Genomic DNA, 27,146 nt, shown 5'->3' on the forward strand with positions numbered 1-27,146 from the left:
ATAAATATCCTAGCACCTGTATGTGTCCAAAATGCAAAATAAACAGCTGATCAGCAAGTTTATACCATATTTACAACTGTCAAAATAATTATGTAAGCCGCCCTACTTGGCATTCTCATCCTAACAATATCTATGACCACAGAGACAAGAACCAAAAAGTATTAGCAGTTCCTGTTAGCCTATTGCATAACTATTTTGCAGCAGCTTCACAAAAAAACTCATTTCAAATGCTAATTTGTTGCAGAAACTAATCCAGTAGAAGCTTCTACACTGCATGATCCACTTCCACTGCCATCTCTCACTTGAGTAGTCCGCTTCTTACCCTTACAAATTACAGAAAAAAAATCAATTGATAGATTATAAAAAACCTCAAAGAAAAATGAAAAAATAAACCAGTTTTATAGAATTTTATCCCTTTGCAGCAGCTTGAGGGGCTTTCTCACATGTCCTCTTGTCGTGGCATATCTGCTCGCAAAAAGCACATTTCCAGTTTGAACTTTGTGTAGCTTGCACACCAGTTGCAGCAGAACAATATAAGAAATTTTGTCGGGATCCACGTTATGTATGGTACGCCATTCTCCTTGGTACAAAACTTCGATCGAATACCGTAGAGGAAGCATTATAATGTTCTCCTGCGATGCAATTTATGATATCATCAGTTCAATCACTCAATTACTAACCCAACTAACCCTAAAATCCCAAATACGCTATTGGTATCAAAACAGAGGACCAAAAACGTGTAATCGACTCTTCTTAAATCGCAAAACGACCATGAGAAAAGAAAATTTCAAATAAAGTAACTAACTTTGCGAAATATGGAAGAAATGTTAAAAAATTAACTTTAATCCTTCCAACGACCCCTAATCTCAGGAGAATGGAGAACGAAAGTAACACGTCCACTGCTTCGAAACAACAATTGCAGAGAATCAAGTGAAATCCTCCATGAAAACTCAAAGAAAATCAATTCCTTTGAAAGAAGATAGGAGGTTATATGAGACTTTTCATTTTCCCTCCACTTCAAGCGAAAGGGTTTTGTCCCATCGTCGTACAGGGTAAATTTGTCTTTGTACACGCTTTTAACGGAAAAATCTCTAGATTTTATACGGAAATACCTCTTAATAAGACATAACATCACCTCTGAGATTAAATACTTAATATACAAAACTAGAGGACTCAAAAATTAATTTTGTGAAACCTGGAGAACTAAATAATTTTTTCCCTTAGTATTTTAATTCAAGTTGTCTACTCTCCTTTAGTATAGTATTTTTAAGGAGCCTAATTTATAGGTTTCTTCATGTAGTAAGTCTAGTCCTATTCAAAGGACAATTAGAATAATAAAAGCCAAGTCGAATTTCACAAAATACAGAGATCTGGAGCTCTCTCTATCGAGGTCCAAGGTTTCAAGTTCCCTTTGAGGAGCTTGAGTTAATTATCACAGTAGGTCGCAGGAAGAATCAGAACAAGGGGAAGTTAATTGAATTAGACTTTCCTGTTAATTGCTCTGTGACACGATCCTATTCTGGTATCCTTAACAGACATTTTCAAAATGGTAGACATTTTTCGACAGTGCAAATTCCGGATCCACATTAAATGAAATCATTATACATGAGGATCTTAACCATCTTAAAATTGAAAAAACAAAACATCAAAAACAATTTTGGTACTGTTGCTGCCTAACTTTTCGTCTTTTCATGATTTATAGGTCAGTTTTATCACATTTTATGATTCAATGCCTTCCCCAATTTCCTCATACACGAACGCAAAAAACAGAACCAAGACGCTCTGGCACTACTCATCTGAAGGCAGCTTCAACTGATAACGACTGTAACCATTATTCTTCCCAAGCTGCACAAGTTCTTTTGCCTCCTGAATTTGTGACGACTTGACCAACCCATCTACCACTTGCTGCAACAATGCTTTGTTAACAGCACACTTCCTACTGATGATTTTTTTTGAAAGCTCAAAAGCAAACTTCAAATCGTCCTTCTCGCATGCAAAAGAAATCAGTGTTCGAAAAGTGAGTATGTCTGGCTCACAATCACTATTCCCAATTTCATAATACCAATGCTTAGCTTGTTCCAAGTTCTCCTCTTTAACAAACCCTTTAATTAAAGCATTGAAACTACTAACATCAGGTTTAATCCCCTTAATTTTCATTTCTTCAACCAACTTGACTGCATCATTTGTTCCCTTCTCCAATGCCAGCCCAAGCAACTTTGCGTTGTAACTCCTTATATCAGGAATATTCTCGAATGCCATTAGACTCCATATCCAGTCTCCATCCTCAAAACGCCCATTTTTATAAAGCCCATATAGAAGTGTATTAAACGTAACCAAATTAGGGTGCACTCCTTTGTCCTCCATCTCATCAAGCAATGACATTGCTGAATCCAACGAACCCATCTGACAAAATGCCTTAATAACTATATTATAAGAGGCCAAACCTGGTTCAATCTTCAATTTCTGTGACAATTCCCTGAACAGCCCATCGACCTTATCAAATTTCTTTGAGTTAACACACGCCGCCAGAAGTGCATTGAACGACAATACCGTCCTGGTGCACTTTTTCTCCGTCATTTCATCGAACACTTTTTGGGCATCATCGAACATGCCTGATTTCCCATAAAGCGAGATCAAACGAGCATTAAAAGCTTCTTCGGAGATTTCTTCGTACTTCTTTTGGTCCTCGAGTATTTCTTGTATCAAATTAAAGCGTTTAGCAGCGCCCAGTCGGCGAACGGTTAGTTTATAAGTATCGGCATTGGCCCGGAAGCGTTTATTTTCGGAGAATTTTTTGAACTTCTCCACGAGTCGCTTCAAGTTGCGCTCCTTGAGGATGGCGTCACAGAGTGATTTTGTCGTGGCGGCGGTGGCGGCTTTACTGGTGGTTAGTTGGGCAGATGCTGAGAAGGCGCGGCGGAGAAGGCGCGATACGGACAACATCTTTCTGGGTTTGGGGGCTTTAGGTCGTTAGTTACTCATTAGTGAGAACTATTGCCGGTGGAATCTCCAATGATAATAATATTATTAATTATATATATATATATAATATTTACAACCACTTCAATATAATAATTTACTTTCATATTTTATTATAATAAATACATAAATCACATGATAATAAATTCTAATTAATGGATATAATTTGAGAAAAATTGGGTTGGCTTATCTCTAATTATTTTATTGCAATCTTCATCACAAGCCATTAATCATTTTTTTATTCAAGTTATTAATCAATTTTCTTAAACATGCGTTGGTTTCAAATACTGAATACATAAATATATTTAGCTATTCTTTTCTTTCCTTTTTCTTTTTAAATTAGAGGTGTTCCTCTATCTTTTTAATGTGGACAAATAGCTTTCAATGTCATTTTATAATTATGAAATATGTAATTTTTTCATATAAATTTAAATTATTTGTCCGTTAGCTGTTAGATATTTTATTAATAATTAATTATTAATTTTTAGCTAATATATAACTGTTCAAGTTAGGAAGTGTTAGCTAAAAAACAATTGTTTAATTATCATTTTAACTTAAAATGATAAAAAAAAGGTGTCGATTACCCTAAACAAAATTAATCTCACATAAAAGCTTGGACCACATGACACATTTATAGAATAAAACTATATTTGACTGTAACTGAATATTATCTTCCTGTTGTTAACTCATGCATTTTGTACTTTCCAGGCAACAATACTAACAGTTTGGCCATTAAAGCAACAATAGCACAATGACCAAACAACAGAATGATAGAAATACAAATTGAAGCTATTACATTTTGAGCAAATAAATGAAAAATGCTTGTTATGTGGGAATTGTACGAACACATACAACCAACAAGATTCTCTTTCTTGTGTGATTAACTGCTTTATATACCCATTATAGCATTGCAAGAGCTCTCTCACTACCTCTCATTTGGTTAGACCAGTATTGACTGGTCATTACATATCAAGAATGGAATTTGTTAGCTCTGCCATGAAAGAATTGTGTATTCCTCGAGAAAGCAGCGGAAGAGGAAGATTAGGCCGGAGAAGAGGTGATTATGACGATACCGGAGAATTCAAATCGAAGAACCTTCATGCTGAGAGAAGAAGAAGACAAAAGCTTAGTGATAGGCTTTTGGCCTTACGAGCAATTGTCCCTATAATCACCAATGTATGATTATCTTCTAAATCTTTTGCTTTATTCGTTTTTCATTTTCTTTAAATCCTTATTCTAACTTTTCTTTCTTCAAATCTTGGCTGGTGTAGATGAATAAGGCGACCATAATTGAGGATGCTATTACTTACATCCAAGAATTGCAGAACAATGTTGAGTTTCTTAGTGACCAGCTTCTAGAAATGGATGCATCATCGGAAGAGGAAATAAAGGCAAAGATTGATGAGATTGATTCTGCAGGGGAAATGAAGCAATATGGAATAATGGTTTGATTAAAATAACCTTTTACCACTTGTTTCACTTATTGGAATTTATATCAGTTACGATGTTGTTTTATGGCAAAATTTGTAGGAAGAAGTTCAGGTGACTAACATTGATGGGAATAAGCTATGGATTAAGATTATTTTGGAGAAGAAAAGAGGCAGATTCTGTAGATTATTAGAGAACATGACTTATCTTGGCCTTGAACTCACTGACACCAATGTTACTACCACTAAAGGAGCAATTCTTGTTTCGTCCTGTGTTGAGGCAAGGCATTTTCTGCAATTTTTATATCAACTTTTGTAGTTGTTAATCCTTATTTTAGTAAGCTAGAATGTACTGCCATGTTTCTTACGTCTGTAAGTAGTCTAATATAATATGGGAAAATATAACTTTTGCTTGTTTTGATCAGAAAGAGTGTTTTTGTTTTTTCAGGGTACTTATGGTGATACACTCACAGTTCAGCAGACCAAGGACCTTCTGCTAGAAATCATCAGAAGGATATAGAAGGCCACTAATTTCATTATTCATGGATTTTGGGAGGAAGATCAGATTCATTTATACAAATATGTTTTGGATTGTTGCATTAATATTAATTGAGTGAAAGAATTTACAGTTCAGTTCTATGAACAAGATGAAGAACTTTTGTTAAGCTTCAAGCTAAAGGGAGTTAATAACTAGGCTGAAATATAAATATATTTTATATACAAGGACCAGAATTAAATTCACTATATATGATTGTTTATATCTGTCTCCCAAAAAGATCAAATTTCCCCCAAATTTACATCACCCATATTCATAAATTAGATATTTGGACTTAAAACTTCTGCTTCGAAAGACTCAACTGTATAGTCAAACCCATGATTAAGAATGAGATTGTTTTAAGCTACCCAAGATCATGGAAGACAGTAGTAAATCATTGTCATTTTATGTCCTGTATTCCTCTTTCTCCCTCACATAGACCTACCCTAGCATCACATTTCCCATGTTATGCTGAAAATACATAATCCAACCATGGAACCGCGTTCGCATATTTCACACCTAACCCTCTTTATTATATTGCCAAATCTTCAAGTCATCTTATATTTGGGTATATAACTAGTTAGCAACATCAAGAATTTAAAGCTTGCTTTCATATTCATATATCACCACTGCAAGTCTAGAATCAAGCTCTATGGTTCGTATTCTTCTCTTCTGCATTCTCTTGGCTGATCTGTGTATGTTAGGCTTAATGCAACCAACTGTTCCAAGTCCAGCTCCATCTCAAAATGGTATTATAGCTGTTACTCCAGGTATCAGACAAATAGCGAGGCATCATCCTAATAGGTCTGTTGCAGGTGGAGATGTAATTCTCTGTGGATTCTTGATGGCTATAGTTGCAGTAGTTTTCTGCTACATTCGCATAACAAGACGGAATCACAATCAAGAGTCCCACGCCTGAGTTCCTACTAATTTCCTGTTTCCAATCTTCTGAGGTCGTGATAGAACTCTTTTCCTGGGATGGCAACAGATTTTTCGACAGAAATTTTTAGCATTTGAGAGAATGTATGATACACAAATTACACTTTTTTGTTCATTAATTAGAAAGCTTGATAGATTACAATAATTTCAATTTTCAACTAGCAAAATTAATGGCTATTAGTTTTGGTGTGAAGTTTAGGGCCACTAAGTTAAGATTCTTGTTTGTCTTCCCGGATATCTTTAATTATTAGAAATCAAAGAGTCTAAATGCAACACCCAAATAGATTGCAGGTATCATTATTTATGTGAAACTTGACTTAATTATTAAGAAGAGTCACATTCATAAAACAATTATTTAGCATTTCCAGTTCCACAAGAAATGCTCTGGCAGATGCCCTTCTTCATCCGTTTCTTTATTTTAATCAATATTTCACCGTTTGAAATTCAAGAATGAAGACCCCTTGCTTTTGCCACGCTAGGTATCTGCAGAACACCCTAAATTCTTGTAATGTATACAAATCAAGGCCCCAAAACGTCCAATTAGCTTCCTCTTTTCAGTTGAAAACAGAGTTACCTTTGGAAATTTTAGCAAAATATTCGAAGATAATTAAACAAGCGCAGTAATTAAGATCTTCTCAATAAATACTTAAGAATCTAAGGAATCCAAAAAGTTTATCATTTGATTCCACATTTACCCCCCTCAGTTTCCATTGCTTTACAAAACTATATAGAATCTACGCAATTTACTCCATATTTTTCCTTTCCAGTTCAAATTAAAGAAAGAAAAAGAAAAAGAAAAAGAAGAAACAAAAACAAGGCAAAAATTCTATTTGAAATGAATTCTTTGTCTTTCATCTCACAACAGCAAAACCCATCTTCCTTCCAAAATTCTCCAACAGCGTTCCTGCATTAACATTATTTCTTAACAAAGGATACAAATCCAGAAAAATATAATCAAAAACTGATAAACAAAATTGAATTAAACAAAAACTTTTTTTCCTTCAGTTACAACTATTACTTAAGGAACCAAAAAAATAAAATAAAATCTTAAATCCAATCAGAAACTAGATCGACCCATTAGAAAAAGAAATTACCTTGAGGCTTACAAACAGGGGGATCTTCAAAAAGAGAACGAGAGAGCTGTTTATGAGCAAGACCAATATCAAACAAGATCAAACCAGAAGATGGATCACTAACCATAATCCCTTTAACTGGCAACCAAAGAAAAAGCTCTTCTTGGGAAAGACCTTCCAATCCTATAAGCCCACCATAACTGAGATTAGCTCTAACCACACTATCAAAATACACTCTCGTCTCATATTTAGCCAAACAAGGGCCAGCCAATTGCACTTCCAGGCGGCCATTTTGATCAAGATTGTAGGATTTGACATTATCAGGAAAGAGACCACCAGGAAGGCCTTGGCTTTGAAGAAGATCTTGTATAGAGGAGAAGGAGACGGTGGAGAGAGAGAAGAGAAGGAGAAGAGAGAGAAAGAAAGGAAAGAAAGATTTATGTGTCAGATACATCGTTAACGTTAAGAGGTATCTGAGGGACAGAAGCATAGAATAGGGGTTTTATGTTTGGGGTTTTAAGGTATTATATCTAATTTTCATTTTTCTTGGAGACTGAGTTACGATGATGATGATGAAATAGGTGGGCCTTGTTGAACAGTCCAAAATATGTTCTGGCAATATATTTATTGACCAAAATGTCCTCGTTGATAAGCTAAAATTTAGTTGGTTATTCGAATTTTGTTAATGAAATGACGTTAACAACCTTTAAATTAGGGCTTATATCATGGGATGAATGGAGGAAATTACACGCATTTTATGAAAATTAATTTAATTAATTAATTTGTATGTATAATTTATAATTGTATAAAACTCAAACTCATTTTTCAAATTTTATTGTTATCATTTGAAAATAGTCAATATTGATTTTATTTTATCTTTTCTTCTAAATAAAATTCTCTTGATCTCATTAGAAGATTGATCGATAACTTTTATATATATATATATATATATATATATATATATATATATATATATTCATCGATATCGAATTTGTTTCTTTCTTAGATAAAAGCGGATAAATAGTTGATATTAGTTGGTTTAAAATAATAAAAAAAAATCTAAACTGATTTTTTATTTGATTTTCGTAAACCTAAACAAAATTTTTTGTTATTTGAATTTTATTTTATTTTTCTTACTTAACCGATTGATAAACCAGCTAATTTACGCATATGAAGTAGTCAACAATAATTGTAAAACGGTTATAATAACAAAATAATAGTTTAATTAATTAATTACCATAGATGTATTTAATATTAGTAATATACAATCCATCAAATGAGATTTCTATGGTAAATTATAAACAGTTGTAATGAATCCATGTTGATAAATTTTATCAGTCCATAATCCTATATGGTGGCCTGAGTCACATTTATGTAAAACAAAGAAAAAGTGGCAAGCAATTTGTAGATTTGAGACAGAGCAGGGGGTAAAAGTGGTAATTAAATTGTGTTTTAGTAATAACTGAAAGGTCATTTTTGGTTTTCGGAACCCAAAAGGGCGTTTGTTGTTAGCTCAAACGAAAACAGAACAGAGGACAGTATAAAAAGAATCCAATACTATTGTATCACACTTCACCTTGGATAGATAATTACCATTAACATTTTATAAAAAAAAAGTAAAAATGTGAGAATATTAGTGAAAAATACAGTTTCTTTATTTCATATTTTACCTACTCTTACTACGTGTGTCATCTACTAAGAAATTTACTGTACGGATGAAGACAAATGAATGAATGTTTTTAAGCTAATGAAAAGGAAATCAGACAAAACGGCTAAAATGTTTTGATGAAGTTAATCGATTGTAATAATTCATGGGTTGGCATAAATGGTGTACACAATCATACCATAAGCAACCACTTTCCTTTTCTTTATGACTTTTCGACCTCTCTAATGATATTTTGCTACATGCATTGATTGGGATGTCTGCTGCTCTTTTTGACCTTACCCCACTTTCCTATTTTTCTACTAAGTATTGCTTCAAGCCCATAATTTAGCTCAAAAATTTGTAATTTAGCATCAATAAATCAAATTTCATACTGTCTTTCAATAATATTATTGTTGTTAATAATTAATAATAAATGCTTTCATTATAAAAAATAAAAGGGTAATGCCCATTTGATGATGTGCCCATACCCAGCAATCAACATTCATAATTTGACAAACCTGCAAAGAAAATGCAGGAATTTTGAAGTGAAATTATCAGGTGTCCACTTTAGTGGAATTATTCAAGTAGATTTACATTTTTTTATTCTCTTTTTTCCACTTTAGATAATCCAGAAAGTTCTGCAACTATGGAGTAGACCAGGAACCCTCTACATACTCAACTTGCTGATATTGTCTTTGGTAGCTGTACATGCCATTCCAAGAACAGCTTCCATCATCATTTCTTTGGCTGTATGGATTTGGACTTCCAAACAAATAATCAGCAGCCATATTCCACTGAGTGCTGCGATTTCCACAGTCTTGTTCACACTCGTCCCATTTCCTTCTATAGCGAGAAAGACAAGGCCAGTAACCAAATAAACCTTCACAAATATCCATAGCTTCCAAGCCATATCCGTATGGAACTTGAGACACAGATGGAACTCCTGTTGATCCAGACCAAGGATAGTAATCATCGACACTCTTTTCTTTACTTTCTTCCTCTTGGAAACTGCTCTGCTGCTGCTGTTCTTGCTCTGTCTCCGCGCCTTCTGTTGGTTTGGTTTGGGTTTCGGGTTTTGGGGTGTCCTCTTTAAGTTCCTCCTTTTCATTTAAAGGTAAGATGACTGGATCAGGTGTAGAGCGAGGATAACAAGTTTGATCAGAAGGAGGCAGGGGCTTGCCGTAAGTCACAGTCTGATCATAACCACCGCCATAAGGTGTTGGGTCATATTCTTCAAAATCAGGCTCGTTGAATTGTGAGACAGAGTAAGAGGTGATGAATCGAGTCTGTGCAGAATAGTATGGAACTGGATCATACTCCATATGTTTCGGCTCAGACGTAGCCGATACAGCATATGCAATTCTTGAGTAGCTTGAAACAGAATCATAAGTACCGAAAAAAGGAATCGGATCATTGGAATTGTAGGTGTAATAAGCCGTAGCCATTGAATCTTGAATTGGAGGAGAATCATAGTAACTATTATTATAATAAGGGGTTAAAGGGTAAGAGCTGTTGTACTCACCACCACCGTCCTCCATGTAATAGCTGGAGCCGTAGTAAGCCATCGTGGATCAATCTGCCTTCAAATTTCATAAGAGAAATCAAAGAAGACCGAAATCAGATTCATGTACCATCTGGTTTCCTAATGATAAAATCTATGTGCAAGAAGTTAAAATGCACACCACACAATTACTAGCCTTATCAAGTAGAACGTATACTGGCGCGATGCGACTCTCACGTAAGAATCCATCACTACCTAACAAAAATTGACGTTTTGTGACTGCAAGATATAGACCCAATTAAGATATTTGCAAGGAACCAACAATTCATGTGCCTTTGCCTTAGGTCCATGAAAAGGACAAAGCTTTCAAGCCCAAAATGATTGAAGACAGGAACTTATTTTGAAAGTTATCAGTAAAGAATCCATAATAATTCAGCTTAAAAAATGTTTAAAGGCGCTGCGTTAGCATGATAGTTGCAGAAAAGGGGAAAGGTGGATAGTTAATGAGATAATAATCTCTGGTTAAATCATGCACCAATTTCATCCTTATGGTTAATTAATAGAGTGTTCAAAACTATTCTGCAACAGCATTGATACTTACACAACAACAATACATGTTCCTCAACATGAAACCACTCATCTGACCTTACATGGAAACATTAAATATTAAGTATTCACTGACCAGACTCACGCTACAGAAAATGTATTCACATTATCCACCAAGATATATATAGCTAAGAATGATTGATAAAAGCTCCAAAATAAGGCTATCCGCTTTTGAGACCAAAATTAGAGACCTGCAAAGACAGCACTGTACAAAATCAATATTAATACTTCAAACAATTGCATTAAATAGCGATCGACAAACTAGAACAGTCAAAATTTGATATTCATTTTGAGTAAAGATGAGAAATTGCATTAAGGAAAGTCTCCATAAAAGGAAAACCCATTGGTAAATGAATTATGGTGCCTAAAACAATATGCTGAAAGTTGAAATCAAACACATTGAAATGAAGAAAAATCAGAGAGCATAAACTTACATTCAACAAACTCATCCAGATGCCGACTCTTATGTACTACTGGCACCTTGTCGAGGGCTTCTCCAATCTGGAGATGGGCCATCTCTACGTCTGTCATGTCTTCTAGTCTCATACTTCAAACTATTCCTCTGCTTTGATCGGTGAGTAGGATATGTACATGGAATAATCTTTCCATTGATGTACTTGTCTCCTGACAAAAAGAACCAATCCATTGTGAACTCACTGATACATGTGAGGTATGTAAAGAAAGGAAAAGTAACCAGAATTTGAGAAAATAAAGGAACCTCCATAATCCTTGTTTTTCACATCCAGATGTGAGTCTGGCAGTACCCAGAGGACCCCAGGCAGACCTGCATAAAATAAATACATAAATAAATTACCAATGAAGCAAAGAAAAAGTACGGACAGCGAGCAGTGATTATTGATTAATGAACCTATGCTGAGATGTTTACTTACCCTTAAATTTCTCAGCGGTTGCTTCATCAACAGTGCATTGGAATCCAGTGTATGTGGTGGTACTAAATGCATACATATTCTTTTTCGCTTCTTCCATGCTGGTTCAGAAGCGAAGTACAAATTCAAAACCAATACTAAACAAGGAAGGCTTATCAATTTCAAAGGCAACACGGCAGCCACATAGCTAACGAATCAATGAAGTGTGGAACCAGAGATGCAATCTGTGAGTGCTTCTAAAGCCAGTCCCTTTTCTCTTTTATTGTGCAAGACAGAAACAAGTGAATTGGCACAGTATTGAGGAAACATATAATACTACTTTTCTTTGAGTAAAATGTCCAAGAAAATAATTTCATACTGTAAATCCAATTACTCAATTCTCATGCATTCTCAAGCCAAAAAAAACTACAAGAAAGAAAAATCACAACATGCTAACAAAAGAAAATTCCTGATTGAAATTTTATTAATTGATGCAAAAATCATTCTAGCAAAAAAATAACAAGAATTTCCGTGTTAAAAGGACAACCAACAAACAAAACCTTAAAAAAAAAAAAAGAAGCAAACAACTGACCTGCCCAACACACTGGCAAGAGTATCTAGATAAATATCAATCATTTGCTGTCTAGTAGGTTCAGGGTCCTTAGGAAATTCCATCACGATTAACCAATGATTATAATCACAACCAGGTAACGTTATTATCTCTTCAGTCCCACCACTGCTGCTGCTGCTGCTGCTGTTACTCTTCGCCCAATATTTCGAATAATCCGAATCCACCGCCGCGCGTATCATCAGCGACCGTGGTTGAACACGGGTGTTGACAGCAATCCGCTGCAGTCGACCCCATGATTGCGATGTAGAAGCGAGAAATGGAGAAATGGAAGGCTTAAGGTAGGAGCTGAGAGTGAAACAAGAAAACGTAAATGTTGCCATTTGGACGGAACGCCAGTTGAGAGGCTGGCGATGCTGAGTGAAATTTTTTGGACGAGGGAGTTCCGACTTACGAGATAGGACAACAATAGGCCCATATGAGGAAACCCTTTACATGAGCCCAATCTGATCCTCAATGGGCTAAAATTTTGAAAGCATGAACTGAGCTGGGCCGGGCTTATATTATGAGTTGATTGGGCTATCCAAGCATGCATTTGAGTTTACTCGGGGAATCTTGATAAAGGAAATGCACCCTCCCAACAAGTCTAATGTAGAAAGACTAAATCGGATTCGTGAATTGGAAATTAGTTATTTGATTCTCTCATTGAGTACTTACAAGATTAGGTGCATATAACATCACAAATACTATAAATTCCAATTCACCAATATCAAGAAAATGCCTAACTAGATACGTCCATCATGATTCTTTGTTTAAACAATATATTTTATGATTAATTATTTGACTAAATCTTCTATTACATCAATGTTTCAACATTTTTATAAGATATGCATAGAATTAGGAAGACCAAACACTAGCAAACAGGAACTAAAGCTAACCAAACCTTGTACTTACATGTGTATTTTCAAATATATATATATAAAGAATAAGAAAAGATGCACGGTATTTAAAAATTTATATTTAAATTATTGACTAACTTTTTGTTTAATAAATTATTAACAATCCTAATCACGCATGCAAGGTTCAAGAACAATTAATTAAAAAAAAATGTTTATATGAAACGCCATCTGATTGACTTGATTTGGTTTGGACAGATTGAAGTTGGGCCTAATTAATATTACTATATAAAAAACTGATTTAAATTAAATTTATATGTTTAGCCTTTAATTGTGCATTTAATTTGTAAATATTTGACTTTTGTACTTGAGATAGTTAACCCTATATGATGTTTCTTTAACCGGAAAATCATGTAGAACTCGTTGACTTAAAAATTATTTATTATTCTAAAATTTTTCTTCATGTTTGACTTATATGTATTTGTTTCTTTTTGGTATCCAGAGGTGTAATCCCATTGTATCATAAATACTCTAGGGATAAAAGGTTGATCTTCTCCAAGAGCTCGGGTTGTAGTAAGTTCCAAGGGTTGGATTGTGCAATACGTGATCTGGGTTCAGAACATAAAGGTTTTTCAATAAAGTGCGTTTTACAGGGATTGAACTTGTGTTCTCAAACTTACAGGGTTAAGGTCGCTAACCATTCGAACCAACACCTTATTATTTATATGTATTTATTTATTTTACCAAAAAAAGATTTATTTTTTTTTTCCAATTTGAAGTAATATTATTTGTGATATACAGTAGAGTAACAGGAGCAGCTTAAACTTCCCAACTTCCTCCAGAGTTTAGTGCCTGGACGAAAGCTACATTGACTAATGGAAGGATAAGAGATTACATATATACGTCTGGTTCTGTTTGACCTAAACTGGTTAATTTAATATTTGGGACAAACATATGTTATCTAATCTTGTTTCTATGCTTAATTATGTTATTAACTAATAAATTTTGTATTGTCATTTCGAGTAAGTTACTTAACCATCCCAACTACCTTACCAAATTCTACAAAATAATCCATTTGTAGAGAGAGAAGTCAAAAAGCATGCTTATCACCAAAACAACAAGTTATGCTTTAATGGCTTCATTCGTGTCCCCTCTTTAGTTATACATTTTCATAACTCTAGAGACTTGAGTTTTAAGTGATCTCATACAGGAAAAATGTAAGATTTGTTTGAACAAATAAATAAATGACTAAGGAAATAATTTCATTTGTAATTATTACAAAACAGAAAAGGGCATGAGAAGAGTAGGTCCAACCCACCCATTTGATCACAACATTCTTTGGCATCATCAAACCCTAAAACCTTAACTTTTAACTCCTTCCAGTTCCAATCCATGAATGGCTGTTGAAAGTCCTTTGATCAATAAAAACAAACTTGACCCATTTCAGTTTTTTGTTTCTCTTTTGTGTAATGATGAGTGTTGCTGTGGGACTGCCCAAGTCCCCAACTGAGAGGAAACATTCATAACCATGGTGAATTTTGAGTTAGACAACAATTATTTAAGTTAAAAATTAATGTCAGTTGGTTAGGATTCTCATGAACTGAGGCCTGATCGATATAAATCCATTGCATCAATAGGTATCTTTATTGTTAATTATTAAATAAATATAATTTCTTTTTCATATCATAAACTCAACTATAAAAATGCACGCTTTATTCAAGAATTAGTTAATTTACAAACATGAAAAAAAAAGCTAATTACCCTGAAATTATATCCTTTTCTGGATTTTATAAATTCTTAATATTGAAAATAAAATAAATAATTAAGACAATAAAATGAAGATGTCAATTAAATTTTAATAACCAAAGAACACAAACAAAAATAATCAAGATTCAAGAAGACTTGTCTATCATAAAATGACAAGGAATGACCCATATTTCAATCAATGTACTAAATTTATAAAATCCATCTTCTCCAAGAGTTTTAAACATGGGGTAGGGTTTAATGAAATGTGGGACCCAAATGAAGGCTAAAGCAAAGGTTTTTCAACATGGGTCAATTATCCATTTTCAACCCCACAAACACAAAGAAAAACTTAATTTGGTGACATATCATAAGTCTACAAAGCACATGATTAACAACTTGTCATTGTTCGGAATTTAGGAACTCTCTTTTTGTGTGGAAATTGAATTTTTTTAAAAAAAATACATATTCAAACCCTTCTCGCAGCTCACAAGTCAATCTAGATAGGGATGTCCAATTTGCCATGGATGGTTCTATTCGATTCAGCATTAATCAAAGAGAAGAATTGCAAGTTTGCTACTGGCTTCACTCGAGAAGGAGAGGGTAGGCGAGGCTAAAATGAGATAATTTTCCATTTGAACAGTTTAGTACTAACCTGTATAGACATTAATTATAAAACCTAAATGATAGAATAAACGATAGGACGGCAATAGAAAGCATGTTTAGAGCTCTTTAATCATTAGTGCATTGAGCATGCCCTATCCACACATTATCTTAAAATGCCTGTCACCAACCAATTGGATTATCCTCTCATTAAAATAATTAACTCACTTTTTCTTCATTATTTTCGTTAAAATATTAAAACTAAAACGAGATTAATCTCATAAAAATGTAAATAAAATAAAAGAATTATATCTGTATCTTCGCACTCAAACAAATAGGAAATAATATTAAAATAGAACCCTTTTAATAACCGCGATTTCAGATTTCAAATTCTTAATATTTCAGGTAAAATTTTCTGAAAAAAATTTTCTAAACACGTTTATTCTCAAATCCTAATATTATAGGATCATAGGATGATTTTTGGACGTTGAGAGAATGGAAGTTATCTCACCTATTAATATTCTAATAATTTTCCTAAACTTCTATCTAGTATGCAAATTCCACGGGTCTATTTTGGTCATTATAATATATATTTAGTTGACCATGTATTGTATTAATATAAAGTCTTCGACAGAAACCTAAAAACTCGTATCCACTAGAAGTTTGAACTTTCCTCTAATCCCCTCTTTTTAATTAAATAATGTAAAAAGGTAATTTTGAGTCAGTGAGAGATTATACAATGTATTCCACTCCACCTGTAACTAATTAACCCACCTACATCACTAGCTAATTAAAAAACTATAATTTGATTAATTAATAAAACTCAATTTCACTATTATCTAGAGCTTTTATTAAAATAACAAAAGAAAAATTTTGAAATACCTATATTGTGAGTCACGTGATGATTATAATAGGGATCCCAATAATAAATGAAAATTTTTAATATTCGTATAAAATTTAGACTTATTTAGAAAAAAAAATATATTGCGTGAAATTATATATTCATCTCATCTTAAAAAGAATCATTTCATCAAATTAAAAATATATATACATTTCATGATATGTTTTATATATATTAGAACAAAGCAAACAAACTATAAGCTTATTTAAAAAAAATATATAAATCAAATTGAATTTTATTTTTAAAATTCATATTCCCTGCGTCCACCTATATTATATATACAACTATTGCTACATTATACTGAAAAATTTTTATTAGAATTTTAAAACATGCAAATGTAAGAGCATTTTTTTTTTTTTTTTAATAACAACGACGTCGTGTTTAGTCACACCAAAAAAACGTGTACGCAGTAATCAAGCAACGGAAACACATGAGGGCACTCACTACCATGTGTGAACGCATGTACAAAATCATAGTAATAAATCTATTAATAGGAAAAGGGAAATAATGGGCGGCTCAAAATAGCGCGTCCTTCGCTCACCTGTGGGTTGACTATAGCAACAATTGCACGTTCCCTTTGCATAACACAATTTCAACTCCTCTCCATTTTTTTTTTTTTTTTTTTGATTTATTGAGTATTTTATTTTCCAATTTATTATTTATATTTTCATTTTACTTTTCTTTCACAAAAAAATAATATCTTGTTATTTTCCTTTTTTTTTTTTTTTTGGTCATTTGCCTCCTTGGGCATGTGTCCTCTGCTCCAATTACCTCCACGTGTCCTTTACTTTCATTACCGCCACGTGAAACCGTGCCACCCTCTACAGTCTACATGGACCACAGTCCTCTGTGTCAACAGTAACTGTCCAAGTACATGTCTGTGTTTCTCTTTGTTTTGTCATCTTTTACACCTCCATATGACCTCACATTGACATCACTTTGTGTGTATATACACGTACACATGCGTACATACAGCTACAATACGTATTCGCATTTCTCACCTTAATGCTTTATTAATCTCTTATGGTCATTACTCATTAGTTTGTTAATGGTCATAAGCATTAATTTGATTGAACTTACATTATATGTTACGTATATCCTGCGTGTCATTCACAATTTCAAATATTTGTATAAAAAAATTTATATATACGTGAAAAAAAATCATGAATTGAGCTCTTAATGGTAGTGGGGTTACTATAAAAACAAGAGACAAAATTTATATATAGGAAATAGTAAATTGTTTTTAGGGAAAATGGTGTTGGATTAGCGAGTTTTCAATGTGATTAATAATATAATTATTTGAAAAGTTTTGGTGGGCATAGTTGGGGTAGTCATGAGGAATAAATAGAATAAAAAGGTACAAAATGGTAATTTTAAAAGAGGAAGAACATTCCTTAAGAGGAAGAAGACAAGTAGAAAATCCAAGGGGTGGATGGGGAGTGACCTAATGGCTAATATAGTTTATTAATCAACAAAAACTAGAAAGTGACTAATACTGTCTTGACCTCAGATAGTATTATGTAACGGGTCAAGTCTGTCTTCGCCACACTGCCCCACTTCTCCATATCCGCCTTCTTGTTTCCACGCGCTGCCCCTGCCTAATTTCTGAACCACCTAAATTTTTTTTATTAATTTAATAAAATTTTAAAAAAATTAAAAATTAAATTCAAAATAAAAATAAAAATAAGAGTTATTAATTAATTTTTTGCTATCATAAATATTATGTATAAGGAATCACCGAAAAAAATGCAGAAGATTAAAACAACGTACAATCATACCATGAGATAATTTGGGTAAAAAGTGGTGAGAAGAGAGGAATACAGTATGAATGCAAGAACTTAGAAAAGGAAAGCAAGTAAATAAACACGGACGATTAAAGAATTTTTCACGGCTTTCTAACCAATTTTGTTTCCAATTTTAGAAAACGTAAGTTTAGAGTTAATTTCTAATTACACCCGACTAGTTAAAAAATAACCGGGAATTAGTGGATGCATCTCCAGCGGAGTCGCCAATCTATTTTCGCACCGCCCCCAAGCGACCCGAAAAACGCTCAACTTTTTAGCATTTGAATAGAAAAAGGTGATCTTTATTAAGAAAAGTGGTGACAAAATCTTTTGGATACGATGTCGATAAATCGGTCTTATAAAATATTTTTGAGTCACCATCCATTATTTCTATAATTTTACCGTTTAGATAAAATGTTATTTATTTTTTCGGCTGATTTAATTTTCTTACAAACACAAATACCGATAAATCCATATTTTGATTCGACAGTTGCAGCTAAAATATAAAAATAAGGCAAAAGGATTTGGAATTGGAGGCTTAGATGCAGAGGTCAATAAAGAAGATGATGAGAAAGAATGAAAATTTAAGGTAAAGGTCAAATGAAATTTTAATAAGAAGAAGAAATTATTGCATTCGGGGGGTTTGACTCTTGCTTGCCGGTGCTTAAGAGGCCCCAGGTGTAATCGCACGCGCGCGTGCCGCGTGGGACCTACGTTGACCCCAATGACACCAACCAATTACGGGTTCACACAGATACCCCTCTTCCCCCGCTTGGGTCATCTCTCGCACGGAGGGATTGCTTCTCATCACTATAATTGCTATTTAACTATTTTTACTAATTCCGCATGTTTCCCAAAATAAAATTTTAAGAATATCAAGAGTATAATATTAATTATTTAAATTGATAATCATAATCAACAATTGAATAACTGTTAATTGCTATATAAACTTTTAATTCTTGCGGTCGAAAATACTCGAATTTGATGCATTCCATTACTTATATAAGTAAAAAAAGTCAATTAACAGCACAGCTGACTTTGAATATTTGTACACTTTGGTACGTGAAAATGGAGTAACTGTTACGTTACGATTCACACGTGGGTATCTAACTGAAGTTGAATGTAACGGCAGGCAGATAATGACTTACTTGGTAAGAAGGTCCAATTACTGGGGTCAAGTGAGTGTTTGAAGTGTTGAAAATTACAGTATCTTTCTTTAATTTTGTGTTTGCTGATATCAAGAAAACTAAAATGTCATGGATCTGACCAAACTCACCTGTTTCATTCTTCAGTCAACTGGTATGAGCTATTATTTCCTTGCAAAATTCTAAGTACATATAAATTAATGACGTTAGAGATTCAAATCCTTTTAGATGAGAGGAAAAGAATATTCTTGTCAATTAAAGAACCAAAAACAGAGATTTGGGTTAGTGAAAAGCAGGTGTCGTTTTAACTTATAACTTGTAATTTACTCGCATGGGACTCTGCGTCTGCATTAGTTGTTGAACCTTTTTTTTTTTTCTCCTTCTGTCACACAGTTGAATTAATTGGACTCGCAATTATATGATCGTATCAAGGTCAGATTTTCATTTGATGTGATCTTATGATCAATAAATCTGATGCGTTAATTTTATTTTGGGTTGACTTCTTATGATTTTGTCAAAAGATTCAGCTTGCTGATTTCCTTGCTTAATATCTAGAATTAGGTATGTTAATTTGTTTGGTCAACTGAGCCACTGAATTAGCTATGGCTATTGCCTACCAGTTCGTCATCATATTTCACTTCATTTGCATTATGACTATATCTTATACAAGTTGTGCCAAATATATTTTACGAATTTTTTTTTTTTTTAGGTTTTTTTTTTTTTTCGAAGTAGACTTTGAAGGATTTGGATTAATACCGCATAATTTAAAAAGAAAAATAGGGGAAAAAAAAGACTAAATGGTTTTCATTTTGAGGATTAGCTCAATAATTATACATTAATTAGCATTTGGTATTCATAGAAATTGCTCATTCTTGCATACACCATACGTGTGGGTAATTATAATAAAAATTGGAAAAATGATATACTGTGATTGCTTCGAAAGTGGCTATAAATTACAAGTAACATATATATAAATACATGTCATGATATGATTAATGGACATTATTATTGTTGAAAATTTAATAATTTTTTTGTTTTGAAAGGAAAACATATAATAATTGTTGAGACACTATCTAAAAATTATTTCAAAATCAGTACTATTTAAATCCGCTATATATTATTTTATAATAAATATTAAATCATAGGTCATCTTTATCAACAATGTGTTTATAAAATACTAATAAAATAGATGAGAGCTAATAAAATGATTAATAAATATTAAAACAGTTAATTTTATTGAGGCGCCCTGAAGCTTTTCGAAAATCAGAAATCTAACGAATTAACAACCCACAGAGAGAGATGGTGTTAGAGCAATTTTGGTTAGCGTCCCAATTTCACCAGTGATTCTCACGCGCTGTGAATTAGACTATTCAAAAATTCGTTCTTTTTCACAACCCCTTCTATCTTATATTTGGCATGGGACCATCCAGTCCCATACGCTTCTAAATCATAATGCTTTGGATTATTTGCAAATATAATATTACTATTTCTTTCTCATTTTAATATTTTTATTTTCTTTCAAAAAAAAAAAAAAAAAATCAACGATGAATATCAACCATTAGATTTTAACATATATATAAATATTATAATTTATTAAATTCAAAACTTTGACATATATAGCATCTTTGATCAAAACACATGTATATCATCATCATCATCATAATCATCATCATCATCATCATCATCATCATCATCATCATCACATACCATATCCCTTTGTTTATAAGGAATTGAACAAGAATTTCCTAGAAAAGTATATAAATGATAAAAAATAAAAATATAATTTAAAAAGAAAAGAGAACAAAAATAATTTAAAATAAAAAAAATAAAAAAGAAAGGAAAAATTCGATTCAAAATGCTTCCTCTCATTTGTCCAATCATCCCTTTGATTTGTCAACTAAGTTTCTGGTAATTTCCACTGTCCGTACCCTTCAACCGTTTCATATATAAATTACACGCTCACAAGCATACTAATATAGTTTTATATGCTTTCAATCTCGATCATATTCAGGGAGAAAGAGAAGAAGAGCTAGAGAAACAAAGAGATCTCTCAAGGTCACAACAAGAAAGCAAGCAGATAAATAGGAACAAAGAACAAACCAAAATTAATTCTTGGCCATGGCAGAAGAGTTCCAGACCGGAATTTGCGGCGGGGACTGGTGGAACTTGTCCAAAAGTGTGTTTATGGGTGGCTCATCACCTTGTTCTACTACTGGGATTAACGCTAGTGACATGGAAAAATATGGGTCATGGGTTGTGACTGATGTGGTAGACTGGAAGCCAAGATCATGCAAAGTCTCCAATAATAATGATATTAATTCAGTCTCTGACAGCTCTGTTATTTTTCAAGATTCACAAAAGCCTCAACAACAACAGACGGATTCTGATAGCGGCGGAAGCGGTATTTTGCTGGATTCCACTTTGCAAATGATGGGTTTTGGGATTTCTTCATCGCCATCGTCTTCTTCTGAGTGGAGCCAAACCTTACTGTAAGTTTGGTGTATATATGTTTTTTTTTTTCTTTTAATTATGAATCAAGATTCAAGGTTTATTAAGCTTCATGATATAGCTATAAAAATTGGTTCTGTTGTTCTTTCAAAAAAGAAAATTCTTTTTTCTTGTTCCAATTATAGTTTGAAGACCTTAAAGTTCAAATCTTCAACTACAAGATATAACTTCATTTATAGTTTTTATATGGAAACGGAAATATTAGTATTGTTGTTCCTTTTTATCAAAGTGGCAAAAATTTTATACCAATCAGATTCGTTTTTCCTTTTCACAGTCGCGGAAATGGAAGAAGTGAGAGTTACAATTCCATTCTGCAAGAAGACATGAGTTCTTCACAAATCCAAAAAGATTGGTGTCCCAAGAGCTTCACTACCAGTACAGGCGAAGATTCATCCATTAATGCTTTTAAAACAATAAATAACCAAGATTTCTCTTTAAACAGCTCCGGAAATTCTACAACAACAACTTGCCAAGACTTATCCGGTGGCTTTCCAATGGGGTCCGCATCTTATGGTTACCCTTCAACGTTGATTCAAAGTTTATTTGACTCTGATCCTCAACCACAACAATCTCTTTTCAATAACCGAACAATCAACTACTCCTGCCCGCCAAATCATGGGTCTATATTGAATGAACTATCACCTTCTTGGCCTAAACTTGCTCCTTTCCTGAAAGCCTCATTGCCAAAGCAGCAACTTGCAAGTGGCTTGCACTTCTCTAATAATGCTCCCTTTTGGAATGCAACAGCAACCGCGCTAACTGACATTAAAGCTAGTTTTGTAACCTCTTCTCAACCTCAGTATCTTCTTCCAGCTTTCGAAGAGAAACCCAATTGCCCAAACCTTACCACAAAGGTAAAGTAAAGATGATAGTTAAATAGTGATAAATTCTTGAATGGATTAATAATTAGGGTTTTCAAATTAATCTTTTTCTGGGTTCTTAAATTTCAGCATAACAATGAAGAAGTTCGAGACTCAGGATCATCGGTGGTTAAGAAAGGAACTGAACCAGCATTTAAAAGGCCTAGAATTGAAACTCCATCGCCATTACCAACTTTTAAGGTACAAAATATTCAATAAGGCTTTTGACTAGTGGAAATTTTGAGCTTTTTCTATCAATATTGTTTGCATTACTTTTTCTTAAACAAGTGAATGATACCCTTCGTTATGATCAGGTCCGGAAAGAGAAGCTAGGGGACCGAATAACTGCCCTTCAACAATTGGTTTCGCCTTTTGGAAAGGTAAGTCTTTGGATTTTTTTGCTTCACCAATTGTTGCAAAGAATACTAAATAACTTTGTGGTTTTAATTCAAAGTTTACCTTTGGTTAAAAAAAAAAAAAAAAAAAAAAAAAAGAATGGATCTAATACATATATGGTGTCCGTTTCTTTCAGACTGATACTGCATCTGTTCTCCATGAAGCCATAGAGTACATCAAGTTCCTCCACGATCAAGTCAATGTATGTTATCTTATCATCTTCTTGTTACAAGATATTTACAGAATAAGAAACAAGGAAAACCCTAATTAATTTAAACAAGATTTTTAGAAACTCTCAAATAATTTACACTTGCTAATTCTGTTATACGTATGTACATATATTGATTTTGCTGATACATGCAGGTTTTAAGTACTCCATATATGAAAAATGGCAATCCCATTCAACATCAACAGGTACTACATATACTATAGTTCTGGTCAATTACTTAAAAATATATAAAATTTTTTGTTATATTAATGAATTTGGGATGTTTCATGCATTGGGTTACCCATTTTTTGACACATTTTTACTAATATTGTAGGCTGCTGATAAGTTGAAGGATCAAACTGAAGGGTCAAAAGAAGATCTAAGAAGCCGAGGACTATGTCTTGTACCTATCTCAAGCACATTTCCTGTAGCTAATGAGACGACAGCAGATTTTTGGACACCAACATTTGGAGGTACTTTCAGGTAGAGATCAGAATCAATCAAATCCAAGAAAAAAATAGAAGAACAAACAAAAAAAAAAAGAAGTCTTGATACCCTCTGGAAACTGATTTCTATATATCTATAGTAATGTAGTATCAAGCCAACCAAAGATGGGGTGGCCATGGGATCGATAACTTCGATACAAAAAGAAGATTAGGAGCAAAATTGTTGTGCTAGCTGTACCAGTCTTAAGCGAAAAGCTAAAGAAAACAAAGGAGAACAAAAAAAGTAAGTGACCCTTCAAAGATGGACAGGCAATGCTGGGCCAGCTACAGCAGAATGATGTAGGGCTAGCAAATGATTAGGGACTCTCTTGAACGTTATATTTTTATATAGTGTAGGTTTATTAATTGTATCCGTAATTAACTACCAACTAGTATAATTTATATAGGTAATTACTCAAAAGGTGGGTTAAGCACAGGAACAAGTGCTAAATTTAGCCAAAATTTAACATTTGTTTAGAGATAATCTGTAGTTAATTGAGAGCTGAATTTAGCAGATGGGGTAATAAAGCCTTTTGTTCCTGTTATAGAGCTGGCATACCGCCTTCTTTTTATTGTTACTGAAGAAAAAGAAACACGATAGAAAAAGAAATAAAGAGATTACTATTATTATTATTATTATTATTATTATTATTACCATTGGATTTTTATTTAAAAATAGAAGTGAGTGGAGCTCATTTCATTGGGGTTGTAGCTTTTTCATTTGTTTATATGTTTGGAATGTGCAAGTGGAAGTCAGAGGGCGGCCCACTGTTCCTGCTTTTAGGGTTTCTGTTTATTTATTTCTCTGTAATATACTACGCGACAGATAAAGATTGCATCCTGGCGCGTGCATTCCATCTGAATTAATTAGCTTTTTCTATGGGCTAATTTATAATCAAGGTTCAAACTTATCTGTGATCTAACAAACCAACAAAGAGTTAGATTAGCGGGAATAAATTGTATCTTCAAGTAAACTTAAGCTTTGGTTAAGTGTGTAAAGAAAAAAAAAAAAAGACTTCAATACTTCAGTTAAATCTTATTTCTGCTCTGTGCTTCTCACTCTAATCATCATCTTTTCAGTGCTAGAAATTGGGATTTGCTTTAGAAATGAATCATCTCTCATGCCAAATTAATTAACTTACAAAAGGTTGTAATAGTTTGATCCTTAATCGCTGCTAAATACCCACTAAATGATAATCTCACCTTAATCATGTGTATTTTGTGTTAATTTATGCAAGAATTTTACTTAACAAAGGATGATAGCTCTGCACAACTTTATCCTGCATGAATCTGCAGCCTGTTTTGCCATAATTACTGTTGTCTTTAACTCCTTCTTGCTTTGTTGTATTTATTCTGTAAAGGAAATGATAACTGTTATAGATAATGAAAGCCTGTGCACATGGTTTCCTTTTGCACCTACCTTATTAGTTGCCAAATGGGCAAATTAATTTAACTTGACTATCCTGCTATAGTGCAAAATAAAGCATTTGTCTCTTTAACCCTGATAGCTTACAAGAAATGTATTTCCCTTTCTTGATTTTATTCGGTTCTTCTGGTTTTGGAGGATACAACCATAGAAGAGTCATGTAAATTCATGCAAACTGGAAAAAGTGGAATCAGAAAGGAAGAGAAAAGAAATGAATCTGGAAATTTATATCAAAGCCATCCTTTTGGTTACTGTTGGCTCAGCGAAATTCATATATATATATATATATATATATATATGCTTTCTGTCATTTGTACGTATGTACCTGTAAGTTCAGTTAAAAGCAAGATTTTTATATATGATTAACTTTACATAAATGTGTGTGTGTGTATATATATATATAGGAATCCTTAAACCAGTAATTCATTACGAATCATTAATTAAGTTGCATTAAATCTTAGGCCTCTCAAACGAATGAAAAAATGACAAAAAGGAAAAAAAAAAGAGAGAGAGAGAGAGAGAAGAAGGAGAAAAAAGATACCAAAGCCTGTAAAGCAAAAATAATTGATAGAAATAATGAATGTAGAGTTCAATCAAGTAAGCAAAAATTTCAAAGAAAGCTTAGAATTGAAGAATCCTTGTGACAAGTGACCAATCGTGAAAAAGTACTTTAATAGCTAATATTTATCTCCTCCATTTCTTGATTGGTATCATTTGGCACTTTCTTTATTATCTTTTGGTGACTTTCAAATTGATCGGTTGATGGGTATTATACCATAGCTTCAAGCATCAGGATCTGTACCGGTTGCTCTCTCCAGTACTCAAATGGAGAGAATTCAATTCTTAAAATAATTATTTTCCCAAGTAATTACTTATAATGAAAAAGAAGAAAGATGTAAACATTATATTATAAAATTAAAAAAGGAATACTAAAAAGGAAAAGCATCTTGAGCATCATTGTGATGTTAGAAAAGTTTGTGACTCCCAGCAGTTACAAGCTTTACTTTAATGGCATACTTTCTTTTTCTTGTTTTGGCTAATCAAGGACAAACTCAACAGTTATCTTATGCTTCAAGTTTCTCATGCTTGAAAAGGGTTATTTCTTTTTTTGCTCCTTTGAATCTGATCTCGTAAGCCATTAATAAATCAATACACACACACACACACACATGTATATATATATATATATATATATATAGCTTAAGCTAACCTTTAAAGAGGTGATTGAAAGTACCTAATAAGTAGGTTCTTTCATATCGCCAAGAATATATATCAAAAGAACTTTTGTTTCGGTAATCTCTTTGACCTCACTGTTATTACCATTCAAGAAAGAATTCCAATTAATCCAAACTAACAGTGATGTAAATGGGAAAGAAGGATTTTTAATTGTTTGCTGCTACACACTTTTATAAAATGGTAGCACCAATAAAAGAATATATATATATATATGAAAATTTCACAATTCACTTTCCTTTCAAGTTGATTCTAAAATACGTTGTTTGAGGTTCTTTAGGTCTAATGCTTGAAGAGATTATCATTTCCCAAATCAATTAATGGTTCAATATTATCATTTCCCAAGTCATAATTTTTTTTTTTTTTTTTTTTTTTTTTTTGAAATTGATCCATGCATCATTTAGACAAAGAACTGAAAAACAAACCATCATCACGCGTGTTTATATCTTCTATTGCTTTTCATCCAAAGTGGCTTTCAAGTAGTTAGAGATCTTCTTGACTTAATCTGTTGAGGTTGTTCACCAGTACAAATCAAGCCATACAGACTTAAAAGTACTCCTAAAAGGCCAATCAACCATTGTACTATGATGGGTCCAAGTGATCCTCGCTCAGCTGTTTGATCTACGAGTAAGCTTCATGCATGTCCTTTGGGATAGCAAGTGCAAGTGAATATTAGGTTGAAAAAGTGTCAACTAAGCAAGGAATATCTAAGTGGAAAGAATCCATAAACTCAAGCCCAATTGTTATTCATATTTTGTTTGGGGCATCTCCCATCAGGCCCACCTTATAAAGCCAACAGAAAGGGCCAGAAAAAAGCCC

At 33.1% G+C, this 27,146-nt stretch overlaps 6 protein-coding genes across 9 annotated transcripts; 2 read left to right on the forward strand and 4 right to left on the reverse strand.

The window, feature by feature from the left end:
* Positions 1-1,454: 1,454 nt before the first annotated feature.
* On the reverse strand, positions 1,455-3,015 carry LOC149492289 (small ribosomal subunit protein mS78 (rPPR3a)-like). The gene has a single exon (XM_089715876.1). The coding sequence runs from the start codon at positions 2,941-2,943 to the stop codon at positions 1,789-1,791; it is 1,155 nt and encodes a 384-aa protein (XP_089572002.1). The 5' UTR covers positions 2,944-3,015; the 3' UTR covers positions 1,455-1,788.
* Positions 3,016-3,832: 817 nt separating this feature from the next.
* On the forward strand, positions 3,833-6,161 carry LOC149492290 (transcription factor DYT1-like). Its single transcript, XM_089716338.1, has 4 exons — positions 3,833-4,155; positions 4,251-4,424; positions 4,510-4,686; positions 4,855-6,161. Exons 1-4 carry the CDS (start codon positions 3,955-3,957, stop codon positions 4,924-4,926), a joined length of 624 nt encoding a protein of 207 aa, XP_089572464.1. The 5' UTR covers positions 3,833-3,954; the 3' UTR covers positions 4,927-6,161.
* A 374-nt stretch (positions 6,162-6,535) lies between these two features.
* Positions 6,536-7,496, reverse strand: LOC149492291 (uncharacterized). 2 transcript variants are annotated; one of them, XM_089716340.1, is made up of 2 exons: positions 6,975-7,496; positions 6,536-6,801 (listed from the first exon to the last, which is right to left on the reverse strand). In XM_089716340.1, exons 1-2 carry the CDS (start codon positions 7,441-7,443, stop codon positions 6,737-6,739), a joined length of 534 nt encoding a protein of 177 aa, XP_089572466.1. In that variant the 5' UTR covers positions 7,444-7,496; the 3' UTR covers positions 6,536-6,736. The 2 variants fall into 2 exon arrangements, with proteins under 2 accessions (XP_089572466.1, XP_089572467.1); XM_089716341.1 differs by having other exon boundaries at positions 6,536-6,784; positions 6,975-7,491.
* A 1,509-nt stretch (positions 7,497-9,005) lies between these two features.
* On the reverse strand, positions 9,006-10,472 carry LOC149492292 (uncharacterized). The gene has a single exon (XM_089716335.1). It carries the CDS (start codon positions 10,161-10,163, stop codon positions 9,243-9,245), a length of 921 nt encoding a protein of 306 aa, XP_089572461.1. The 5' UTR covers positions 10,164-10,472; the 3' UTR covers positions 9,006-9,242.
* A 144-nt stretch (positions 10,473-10,616) lies between these two features.
* MORF9 (plastid developmental protein DAG) lies at positions 10,617-12,578 on the reverse strand. Of its 2 annotated transcripts, none has more exons than XM_089716337.1 (5): positions 12,164-12,578; positions 11,596-11,693; positions 11,424-11,489; positions 11,140-11,329; positions 10,617-10,910 (listed from the first exon to the last, which is right to left on the reverse strand). In XM_089716337.1, the coding sequence occupies exons 1-4, from the start codon at positions 12,520-12,522 to the stop codon at positions 11,169-11,171; spliced, it is 684 nt and encodes a 227-aa protein (XP_089572463.1). In that variant the 5' UTR covers positions 12,523-12,578; the 3' UTR covers positions 10,617-10,910; positions 11,140-11,168. The 2 variants fall into 2 exon arrangements, with proteins under 2 accessions (XP_089572463.1, XP_089572462.1); XM_089716336.1 differs by having other exon boundaries at positions 10,617-10,896; positions 12,164-12,577.
* An 8,531-nt stretch (positions 12,579-21,109) lies between these two features.
* LOC149492294 (transcription factor bHLH112-like) lies at positions 21,110-24,304 on the forward strand. Of its 2 annotated transcripts, XM_089716081.1 has the most exons (8): positions 21,110-21,700; positions 21,994-22,573; positions 22,670-22,780; positions 22,894-22,959; positions 23,112-23,177; positions 23,339-23,389; positions 23,518-23,666; positions 23,770-24,304. In XM_089716081.1, exons 1-8 carry the CDS (start codon positions 21,330-21,332, stop codon positions 23,816-23,818), a joined length of 1,443 nt encoding a protein of 480 aa, XP_089572207.1. In that variant the 5' UTR covers positions 21,110-21,329; the 3' UTR covers positions 23,819-24,304. The 2 variants fall into 2 exon arrangements, with proteins under 2 accessions (XP_089572207.1, XP_089572208.1); XM_089716082.1 differs by having other exon boundaries at positions 21,112-21,700; positions 23,518-24,304.
* The last annotated feature ends 2,842 nt before the right edge of the window (positions 24,305-27,146 follow it).

Source organism: Jatropha curcas, chromosome 11 (genome assembly GCF_041381405.1).
Source record: "Jatropha curcas cultivar XTBG-Jc1 chromosome 11, XTBG_Jcur_1.0, whole genome shotgun sequence".
In the NCBI taxonomy this organism is placed as follows: domain Eukaryota; kingdom Viridiplantae; phylum Streptophyta; class Magnoliopsida; order Malpighiales; family Euphorbiaceae; genus Jatropha; species Jatropha curcas.